Source organism: Corvus moneduloides, chromosome 19, assembly GCF_009650955.1.
Source record: "Corvus moneduloides isolate bCorMon1 chromosome 19, bCorMon1.pri, whole genome shotgun sequence".
Classification (NCBI taxonomy): Eukaryota; Metazoa; Chordata; class Aves; order Passeriformes; family Corvidae; genus Corvus; species Corvus moneduloides.
In genome coordinates, this window is record NC_045494.1 from 10,023,657 (window position 1) to 10,035,130 (window position 11,474).

General features: G+C 54.9%; 1 protein-coding gene across 1 annotated transcript; it reads left to right on the forward strand.

The window, feature by feature from the left end:
• The first annotated feature begins 7,942 nt into the window (after positions 1 to 7,942).
• LOC116453623 (protein ADP-ribosylarginine hydrolase-like) lies at positions 7,943 to 11,383 on the forward strand. Its single transcript, XM_032129278.1, has 7 exons — positions 7,943 to 7,987; positions 8,054 to 8,277; positions 9,004 to 9,102; positions 9,174 to 9,279; positions 9,889 to 9,968; positions 10,039 to 10,222; positions 10,729 to 11,383. Exons 1-7 carry the CDS (start codon positions 7,977 to 7,979, stop codon positions 11,099 to 11,101), a joined length of 1,077 nt encoding a protein of 358 aa, XP_031985169.1. The 5' UTR covers positions 7,943 to 7,976; the 3' UTR covers positions 11,102 to 11,383.
• Positions 11,384 to 11,474: the final 91 nt, after the last annotated feature.

Consider the following 11,474-nt stretch of genomic DNA (forward strand, 5'->3'; position numbering starts at 1 on the left):
AGGCACAGTGGAGCTCTCACTCTGATTGTTCCCACACGAATGGGGCTGGGCCAGAGAAGCTCTTGGCTTTTTGCTGGGCACTGTCAGCGCTCATCAGAACAACCACACGATAGCGCCGCCGACTTGCAGAAGAAGGAAACGCACCTCAAGGAAACACAGAGCCAAGTTGGAAACGTCCCCGCTCTCAAATCAACTGTGTCAGGACAGAAAGTTGGCACTGACCTTCCCCTTCTAAGTCCAAACTCTTATTTGCACCACACCCAAAGGGCAGCATGAATTCATTTGCGGTAAGAAATGTTTTCACTCTCGCAGAGTTCGTCTACAAACTTTAGGTGAACTTTCTGGTTCCTCTCTGGTCTCAAGAAACAAAGCTTTGATGCTGAATAAAGGGGTTTAGGCCTTCTAGTGGAAGCTTTGAGCTGTAAAAGAGGTCTTTGGACCCTCTAAAAGGGGTTTTGGGTCTTCAAACTGGGTCTGTGAGAACTAAAAATGGGCCTTTGGAAATGAAAATGAGGGCCTTGAAGTTAGGTTTTGTGCCCTCAGAGGATGCTTCGCTGCCACAACCAAAGGCTTTTCCTCCTAAAAAGGGATCTTTAGGGGCTTATAAGCCTGGAAGAAGCTGGGAACAGTGGAACAGAAACCTCCAGCACTCTAAGTGTGCCAGCCAAAGCTGTGGTCAGGCTCATTTACAGCCCACAGCAGCCTTTGACTACTCTGGCTGCTGGAGCTCCTGGAAGAGGAAGGAGCTCTGCTGGCAGGCAAACAGCCCTTTGTCCACAGTACCCGGTCCAGTGACTTTCAGCTGTGAGAGGTGCCTGGGCTGTGACATCCGTGGGGTTCTGTGGCCTCAAAAAGATATGACCCCATGTGGCCTCATGTCACAAAGGGGCAGAGATATGGCACTGGTTCAGCAATTGTGATCTCACCTGCCCAATGCTTGGCATCCTGAGGAGTGAGCCACTGAAAGCTAGCTGGGCTGAGCTGGCCTTCAGGATATCTAGGCTCCTTCCATTGCGTGCCTGCCTTTTTCCAAGCATTCTTCATCCTTGATAACAGCTACAAGCACCACCAAAATTCTTTTGATAGCTGAAGGTGCTTTGTGAGTCATGTTTGGGGTTTCTAGATAATTTTGTTGTGCTACAATTATTTCCTTTCCCTTCAAGTGATGGGATTGGTGCTCACCTGATCTTTTTGGAGGAGATCTTTCAGGAGCTTTGTCATCCAAAGATCTCCCCTCTGTTCCTGAGAGGAGCGATGGCTGCAAGGGGGAACAACTCCTGTGAGTCCTGGAAATACAACACTCTAGAGGGAAAGGATGGTGGCCTGAGGCCCAGAAATCAGAGTGGGTTTGTTGGACTTCTGGCAGAGTACACAGGGGAACAGACAGTTTTCCAAAACTGCTCCCCTACCAGCAGATGTCAGCAGGGTGTTAGGCTTTCCCCGATGTTTCTGAGCTGCTGACTAGCGCTGTTGTCGTTGGTGCTCCTGTTAGAGAACTCAACGCTTGAATATGCTTTCGAGTAACAACATTGTCTCACCTCTTTTCAAACGTCGTTTCCCTGCAGACATTGCCGAGGGAAGGGCTCTGCCACAAAGCATCGTCTTTCCCCCAGAGAAGATTTGCATGGACTGGCAGCAAAGACAGAGACCTGGGGCGGGACTCTTCAACCTGGGCAATACTTGCTACATCAATGTCATCCTGCAGTGCCTGACATACACACCCCCTCTGGCCAACTACCTGCTCTCTTATGAGCACAGCCAGTCGTGTGAGTACTTTTAGGGACATCTTGTAAATCTCTTGGACACATCCCAAGGATTCCCAGAACCTGGAATCAGGTTTAGGAGAACAGCAAGCCCTTCTTTGTCAGCCCCATGGGCTTATGTTCTTTGAACATCAGCTAAAAGATGCTTGTCCTATCAAGGTGCACTCATCTTCAGAAGAACACCTCTTTCTAGCCCCGAGTTTCTATCCCTGCAAGTTGAACTCTCTTGGCTTATCGCAGAGAACACATCTGCCTATTTAGTCTCCCTCTGAAGTATGTTTTCTGTGCGCTAAAATGTCCTGGGCTTGCTGGGACATTGGCAGTTTGGGAGTAAAGGAGACTGTTCTTAGCACTTCAAGATCTCCATTAGGTTTCCCAAGAAATTGAGATGTTTTGCTACCCTGAGAAGCTTCTGTCCCTCCCTTCCTTGCTCCCTCCCTCCTTTCCTCTTCAGGTCAACAGCAAGGCTTCTGCATGATGTGCACCATGGAAGAGCATGTCAGGAAGGTCCTGTGTTCCCCAGCCAGTGCCATCCTGCCTGGAGCTGTCCTCAGGGACCTCAAATGTAAGTTGTTTCAGGTGCTTCGACAGGTTTTCCTCTTTGTCTTCCCCTCTTTTGGGGGAGAGCTACTAAATTCTTTCTTAGTCATAGGAGAGGAGTTTGAATACGGCAGGCAGGAAAACGCCTACAAGTTCTTACGCTGTACTCTCAGTGCCATGCAGAGAGCCTGTCTGAGTGCACGCCACGAGTAAGCACAAGCAAATTACAAGTTTCAATGTTCCTCAACCCATTGGACTCCTTGATGTGCTCCCATCAAGGAAAACTGACCACCAGGGCTTTCAATGCTAAACTCTTGGAGGAGGTAACTCTCTGCCTTGCCATGTATTTGCAGCCTGTACATCTCTTCACAAGAAACTACCATCATCCATCAAATATTCAGGGGCTTTATGAAATCTAGAGGTATGTTTCCACTACTACCGCTTTACTTGGTTTGTCTGTGCCCTTCTGTCTGCCTGTGACAAGCAGCCGGTCCTGTGATGACTGGCGTAGGAGAACCCATGAGCATTAACCAGCACAGTCAATTAGCTTCACTCAGCATTTTGATTTTCCTTCCAGTCACATGCTTGAGCTGCCAAGCAGTTGTTGATTCCTACAAGGCCTTCCTGGATATCTCTTTGGATATCAGAGTAAGAGGTTTGCAACTGAGCTTCAAGATATCCCAAGGCCCCTGTAGTTTTGCAGAAACAAAACACTTGTCTTAAAAACCTATACTGCGAGCACAAGGGAGCTTGGTGGTGAGTGGGAAGGGGAAAGCACAGTGTCCTCAGTGTCCTCCTGCAGAGCCCATGGCACCGTGGTGCTGGCTTTAGGCTGAACTAGCAAGCATTACCCCCTCTGCACCCTTGACATACTCTCCTCCCCCTTCCCTTTGCCCTCCCTCAACACCCGTCTGGCTTCCAGGCTGATGGGTAGGATCAGTTCTCACTACTGATGCCCCTGCGTGCCACTGGTAGCTGAACTGAGTGGTGGCACGCAGAGGGAGCTCTTGATGACTCCGGGAGCCCCTGGGACGTGAGGGAGATGTTCAGCATCACACCCTCTTTCTGTCTCCTTACAAACACTGCCCGCAGGGTCATGGTGGGCATCCTCAGTGTCAGCTGCCTGGGTCTTCTTGTCAGCTCCTGGGAAGTGTTTGGGTGAGGGCGTTTCCTGCAGCTCCTTTCTCACTCCTCCAGGCAGCCTCATCCCTCACCACAGTTCTGGAGGACTGTGTGACATCCAAGGAGCTGGATCAGAAAGAGTGCTTCAGATGTATCAAGTAAGATGATTCCAAACACAGTAACACCAGATCCTGCGTGAGGGAGGGGCTGCATGTCGTTGAACAGAAGTCATCTTCTCAAGGAGGTTTAATGCACAATAATGAGACACAATTTTTAAATATGCCTCTGAATAACCTTAAAATAACCTTAGTAAGGATGTGTGAGACAGGGCATAGGTTGCCTGGCCTTCCTGGGGGAAGATTGGGTGCATTTCAGCACTTGGCTATGTGCCTGGTTTCAAGGTGTAAGAAGAAGGCTGCTGCCTCCAAGAGGGTCACAGTCCATCGTGCACCCAGAGTCCTCATGCTGTGTCTGGAAAGGGCTGACCAATGGACTGGCACAAAGATCAGCAAGGTGTGTGTGCAAGTGGAGTGCAACTTTCTCTTTCTAAAGCAGAGGATTCCCCAAAGCTCTGCCACAAGATGCTCATGTCGGGATTTTTGTGCTCCCTTCTGGGGAGAGGAGAATTCCCATGAACAGACGGGCCTGGACTCTGCTCTGACAGAGATGCTGTGGCTGAGAACAGTTTCCTGTCCCCCAAGCCAATACATGCTGAAGCCTATTTAATGTGGTAGCTAAGGGTAATTTCTGAGCCCTCTTGGCCTCTCTGTAGTTTGTAGAGTACCCCGAGTACTTGGATCTTCGGCCATACATGTCTGACACAGCTGGAGAACCCCTCCTCTGCTCCCTATATGCCATCGTGGTTCACAGTGGTGACACCTGTCTTGAAGGACACTTCTTGTGCTACACAAAGGTAAAGAGCAACTTCCCTCCTGACAGGGAGAAATGTGTGTTGGGAAAGACAAACTTTCCCACCAGTGTTACTGGCAGGCAAGGGTTTGGGGGAGAAGGTCTCCTCCAGGGCTCAACTGGATTTGTTTTTGTGTACTCCTGGCTTGGCAGTTTTCTGCCTGTGGTGGAGAAACCCTGCAGTTCCTCTCCAGAACTGGATGCCTTTCTCTGCAGGCCAGCAATGGGCTGTGGTACAAGATGGACGATGAGTTTGTGGATAGTTGTGACACCCACACAGTTCTGGGGCAGCAAGCCTACTTGCTGTTTTATGCCAGGTAATAACCCGCATCATGTGTTCAGAAAACATTTCCATTTCCTGTCTTAGCTGTTTGTCTTCTCATCCTCCTGAGTGTTTCTGCCATAGGAGACAATTCCTTCCTGCATCCTTCAGTGCTGCCAGTTCTGAACTACCTCACTCCAGTCCTCCTCTTTCCCTGCTGGGCTTTAGGGTGCTGCCCTGTGTAAACTGCCACTTGTCTGCTCTCTGAAGCTGGCTCATGTAGAGAAGAGGACTTAAAGGTGGCCTCTAGGAAAGATGGGGAGGGACTCCTTATCAGGGAGTGTAGTGATGGGGCAAGGGGTAATGATTTTAAAGAGGGAAGATTTAGATTAGATATTAGGAAGAAATTCTTCCCTGTGAGGGTGGGGAGGCCCTGGCACAGGGTGCCCAGAGAAGCTGTGGCTGCCCCACACCTGGAAGTGTTCAAAGCCAGGCTGAATGGGGCTTGGAGCAACCTGGGACAGTGGAAGGCGTCCCTGCCCATGGCAGGGGGTTGGAATGAGATTTCTCTCATCCAAATTCTATTTACCCCATAGGGGGTAAAAAGATGAGGACTTGCTCTGACAGTGGCAGACCTGGTGGGAAGACCCTAGTTAAATTTACCATTGGTGACCTTGGTGAAGTCTTCTCTCTGTTGCTCCAAGAAAACAACTGAATCCCAGAGGAGTCTACAAGGAATGCCTGAAACAGAGAGAACTCCTTTTTCCTCCAGGTGCTCGGATTTGAAAATGAGAGAAATGGCGGCTTCCTCACCAGCACCATCATATGCCCATGCCATGCTGGGTCAGGGAGGGGCCAGCCACCAGCAGGGAGGTTCCTCAGTTCCACAAGGTCTGCCTGGCAGGATTAAGGTGATGCACAGTCAGAGGAACCGTGCCAGGGAGAGGGCCCGGAGCAGGTCCCCACAGTGGGGCAGTGATCTCTGCAGCTGGGTTGTGAGCAGCACCAACGACGGCAATTTAACAGGAAGGAGGAGGAAGAGAACTAGTCCATTTGGCCATGACCGTGCTCCCGGGGATGCCACAGCTCCAGGGCCCTACAACAGGATCTGCCAGCAGGCGCCTGTACCAAGGCTTGCTTGGGTGCAAACCTTGCCAGTACAGAGAGAGCTGGGCAGATCCTCATGGCAGGACTATGGGCTCTGCAGTCAGGTTGTGGAGATCACAAACTCTTACTGGTCTGGGTGCGAGCATCCCAGAGATGCACGTCAGACAAACACAGCATGATGAGGGCAGACTTTCAGCCCGGATGATGCAGCAGCGCAGCATCTGAAATGAACAAAAACCCACCTGGTTGGAATCAACAGGCAGAAAAGCCTAACCCAGAATTAAAACCCCTTGTTGGCCTGTGGAGGACCAGACTTAAGCATGTTTTGTCTCAAGCATTCTGACCCTGTTACGATAGGAAAAATCACAGGAGGAGACAGTCCTGCAGAGATGGGGCAGCACTGTTGTGAGCCAAATTCCTGCTCTGCTTTGACACTCATGCTCACTTCCTAGGCGAGGGCCAGAAGAGATGGCTGTGCATGCATGAACAAAACCAGCTCAAAACATCCAGTCTTTGTAAGAGGTACGCACCAAGTTAACTATAAAAGGAAACCAATTGGGCCCCCTGGCTCTTTTTCCTCTTTCTCTTTGGCTTTGTCTTGCAACCCCAGCTCCAGACTCGAAGGGACATGGGCTGGATGTGCCAATAGTGACTGAAAAGGGCTGGATGGCCAGGCCCTGAAGGTGCTGCTCAGCAGCAAGACAAGCACGGAGCCAGGGACAAACAGTGTCTCCCAAGGGTCAGGGACTGCTCCAGTTTAATGCCTTTCTTAACTAATGGTCTGGCTGCTGGGGCAGAGAGAACACTCAGCAAGCTGGCAGAGGAGGGGTGCTGAGGCGAGGGGACTCACGCCACTACAGCAATGACAAGGGCAGATTGTCAGCCTGGATGAGGGGGGAGCAGAGGATCTGACTTCTGCAGTGCCAGAGAGGAAGAAGAGGAGTGCAGGAAGTACCAGAAGTGTCCCTGGTAGGGACCAGCTCGCACAAAGCACCAGCAGATGACCCTGACTCTCCTCGGAGTGCTGCCTCGAATAAGGAAGCACTCAGGGAGACACTGCAGGAACTTGGACAGCTCTGCCAGCTGGTCACTCGTCCACAATGAGGCTTGGACACGGAGAACAGAAGTTCCTTCAGAAGTTCCTTGCTCATCCAGGCCAGTCATCCCCCATGGCTCGTCTTTTGGCACGTAGGGACAGCCCGCTGCTGTGCCTTCAAGATTTCTTTCTTGAAGTACGTCCATCCTTCCGGAACCTTTTGTTTTTAAGGGCTCTTTCCCAAGGAACTTTCCAAATCAGCTTCTTGAGAAGGCCGAGGTCTGCCCTTCGGAAGCCCAGTGTGGAAGTTTAGTTGGTGCCCCTCCTGGTTTCACCAATTATTGAGAATTCTGTTATTTCATGATCATCAGCCTGGAGGTTACCATTTGAACAGTAAACTTGCCTTCAGAACCAAACCCTGTCTGAGGTGGCACTTTAATTTCTGTAGAGTGTGACCAAACAAGAAAGAACAGAGGTTTAGTTGTCTGATTTTTTTTTTAACTGGGACAAGAGCCAAATTGCCTGAAAAGAAGGCTTTGGAGAGGAAAAACCCTGCTTGGAACTCACAAAAACAGAATTTGTGAACTGAAACAGATTCTTTGGACACTAAAAATGAGACTTTGTAGCCTAAAAAGAGCTGATTAGGAAGCCAGAACTAAGACCTTGGGAAGAAAACATGAGGTTTAGGACCATCTCAATGTAGATTTGTAGCCTTAGCAGGATTTCTGTATGACAAATGAGGGTTTGGACCCAACAGATGAAACTCTGTGCCCTAAAAATAGCCACAGGTAATAAAAGAGAGGTTGGGAGCCCAAAAAATAGGATTTTGGCCCAAAAATGGAGGCTTTAGGCATGAAGAAAATTAGTAGCTGAGATGCTACAAATGACCTTGTGGACCCTGCAATGGAGGTGAACCTCTCTGGCCGCAAGCAGTGCTGACTAGAGGGCTTCAGGCACTCCAGTGCAAGCTCTGAGCGGTAAAAGAGGGCTTTGGACCCTCCAGAAGAGGGTTTGGGTCTTAAAAAGCCCTTGCTGTCCTTTGGGGTCCCCTGGAGCCTCTCTTCCCTCTGCCTCCCCCACCCAGGATGCCCCTGGATCCCCTCCCTGCTTCTCCCCCTCGCTGTGGGGGCAGCAGCCCTGTACCCCACATCCCTGGAGTGTTCTGGTCCCCTTAAGGGCCCCTGGCCAGCACTGGCCCCATGCCCTGAGCCTGACAGGCATCCCCAGCTGCTGAACCATGGAGGAGACGTGAGTGCACCGGGGTCCCTGGGGCCCCTCTGCCACCAGCACCCCCTGAACCCTCTGCTCCCCTAGGGTGCCCTCGGTGGAAACCTACGAGGCGGCCATGGTGCTGAGCGGGGTGGGGGATGCACTGGGGTACCGGGCAGGCCGCTGGGAATACTGCACCTCAGGCCCCCAGATCCACGCCGAGCTGGCCGAGCTGGGCGGGCTGGCAGCCATCACCCTCGAGCCCCCCGAGTGGCCCGTCAGCGATGACACCGTCCTGCACCTTGCCACCGCCGAGGGCCTGGCCACAGGTGCGGGGACTCCGTGACACCCCACTGACAGAAGGGAGGGGTCCCTGGGGTTGGGGTCCCCGTTGTACCCCAGGCTGGCACGGGAGGGGGGGTGTCCTCATTGGATCCCCTAAGGGGTGGGAGGGGTCCCTGTTCTGTTCCTTGGGCTGCATGGTGGGTGGGTGTTTGGGGGTGCGGCTGGGTGTCCCCTTACAGCCCTGGGGTATGTCAGGGAGGTCTCCATTATGCTGGGAGGGGCTTTGGGGGGGGTTTGTCCAGCTCTGGAGGGGACTTTGGGGCATCTTAATTCTGCTTCTCCCACCCCCCCCCACTTTTAGGGGTTTCCAGTGAGGCTTAGGGGGATGTGTATCCTCGTTTCCTCTGGGTGGGGGTGGCATGGGCAGTGTGTGTCTGTCTGTGTCCGTGTGGTTTTCCTCATTTATGTGCCTTTTCCTCCCGTACCGGGTGCTGGAGACAGAGACACTTCCCCCTCCCACTTTGGGAACCTGGCAGGGCACCCCTTTCTCGATCAGTTTGGAGTGCTCAGAGGGATCCCCCATTTCTCCACTAAACTTGTTCTGCTTCCCCCCGGGGGGGGGGGGGGTCTGTGGGGCAGTGTTCCCTTTCCCCACATTTTTGGGGATGGTGCAATGGGGTTCTTCTTCTTCCCCTTCAGTTTTGGGGGGTGCATGGGGCCTCTCCCTGCCAGCCTGGGTAACCCACATGGGTTTTCACACCCCTGCACAGGCCTGGAGGGGGAAGCCCTCCTGCAGGAGCTGGCCCGCCGCTATGTGGCTGCCATGGGGGACATGGAGGGACGCAAACCCGGACCCAGCAGCATCCTAGGTGAGCAGAGACCAAGGACGCGGGGAGAGGCAGGGGGGCTCAGGGAGCCTCACGCCCCCGTGTCCTCCCAGGCACCTCGCAGCTGCGGCCAGGGGAGCCCGAGGGCTATCGCATCCCCTTCAACCCCCGCGGCACCGGCTGCGGGGCCGCCATGCGCAGCCTGGCCATCGGCCTCAGGTGGGGACAGGGACACTGGGGGACGTGTGGGGACAGGGATGGAGGTATCAGAGCCGGGGGCATGGTGACAGGGTGGGGACGGGGATGTGGGGGGTGTCAGAATGGGTGGAATGGGGGACACGGGGATGCCATGCAGGGACACGGGAAGGGACAGGGACGTCGGGGACATGGGATGGGGATAAGGGGGTGTCGGAGCTGGAGGAGTGGGAACATGAGGATGTTTGGGCTGGGGAAATGGGGGTGTCACAGCTGGAGGGAAGGGGACATGACGGGATGGGAGTAGGGTAAGAGGGACATGAGGATGTCACAGGGAGAGGAATGGGGACACAGAGTGGGGTGGGGACGGGGGTTGGTGGAGCTGGAGAGGACAAGGCACAGGGCTTGGGGACATGTGGTGTTGGAGCTGGGAGGTTGGGGACAGAGAACATGGGAACAGCAAGAGGGAAGAGGGACACAGGTCACAGAGCAGCTGAGAGTGGGACATGGAAGTGATGGGGCTAGGAGAATGGGTACAGCAGGGACAGCAGGACAAGGGTGGTGCTATGGGAACAGGGATGAGGCTGGAAATACAGGACCAGGGGAGTGGGGACTCGTCTGATGCCAGTGCAGGTACCCACATGCCTGGGAGCTGCCAACTCTGATCCGGGTGAGCATCGAGAGCGGGCGCATGACCCACCACCACCCCACTGGTGAGCTCCAGACCGGCGGGGGAGGGCAGCAGGGGATACCAGGACTCTCCTGAAGCCCCTGTCCCCACAGGGTACCTTGGAGCACTGGCGGTGGCCCTCTTTGGGGCACTGGGGAGTCGGGGGGAGCCCCCAGAGCGCTGGGGGGCTGAGCTGCTGCGGGTCCTGCCCCTGGCATGGGACTACGTGGAGGGCACCGGGGTGGCCGTGGAGGACAATGCTGCTGCCTGGCCATTCTTTGGGGAGGCGTGGCACCGGTGAGGGGGCACTGTGAGGGTTCTGGGGGGACACTGGGAGCACAAAGAGGGGCTGGGAAGGACACTGTGAAGGGTTCAGGGGTCCATTAGTGCCACTGGTGCCAGCCAGGCTCTCTGTCAGTCCTGGCAGTGCATCGCAGGGGTGTCACTGGTGCCACTGCTGACCCTGATGCCCAGTCTGTTCACAGGGCTGGCAGTGCCCATCCTGTCCCTGCTGCACCCAGTGTCCCTCACGTCCCGGCCAGAGGTGCCATCCTCAGTGACAGGGACCTCTGTGTCTCGGGTTCCTGGGGCACTGGGTTTTCTTGGTGTTACTGGTGTCCCCACTGCGTCCAGTGCCATGCTGCCCCCCAAGTTTCCTGATTGTCCCCACTGTCCCCGCAGCTACCTGGGGTCCCAGGGGCTGCTGGAGAGCCACAGCCCAGTGACCCCCAGTGTCACTGGTTACCCCATTGTCCAGTGACACCAGTGGCCCCAGTGACCTCAGTGTCCCCATGTCTCTGCAGGTACCTGGACTCCCGTGGGCTTCTGGAGGGCCGTGGCCCACCACGGGTGCCATCCCTCCCATCCCCAGCCGAGCGGGACACAGAGTACCTAGGCTGGGCATTGGAAGGCTGGCCAGGCCGTAGTGGCCATGACGCGCCCATGGTGGCCCTGGAGGCCCTGCTGGCAGCTGGTGGGTGCTGGGAAGAGCTGTGTGCCAGGGCAGTGCTGCACGGCGGGGACAGCGATTCCACGGGGACCATTGCTGCTGGGTGCTGGGGGCTGCGGGGCGGGCTGGCATCCATCCCCCCGGGGCTGCACTGCCGCCTCGAGCACCGCGGGCGGCTGTGCCATGCTGCCCGCCAGCTGCACGAGCTGGCCTGGGGGGGACGGTGAGTGCCCCTCCGTCCCTGGCATCACCCGCTGTCCCTCTCCAAGGGAAGCTCCTGTGGCTTGCCCAGGGCACAGCGGGGACCAGCGTGGGGTCACAGCGGGGCTGGGGAGTTAACGGGCCTGGGAGACCCTTGGGTGAAGCAGGGCCCTCCAAGGTGTGCTGGGGTCCAAGGAAAGCCCACCACAGCTGTGTCCAGTTGGCCTTTTAGCCCTCCCCAGGTAGAGACCCCAAAACCCGCCCAAGGAGCCTCAGTCACCCTCACACTAAAGAACGTCTCCTCCCAAGCCACTCTGGGTCTGGATTTGTGCCCTGCGCCTCTTGTCCTGCCTCTGCCAGTGTTTAAGGTCCAAAGCGTTACTCTTCAGATTCAACCCC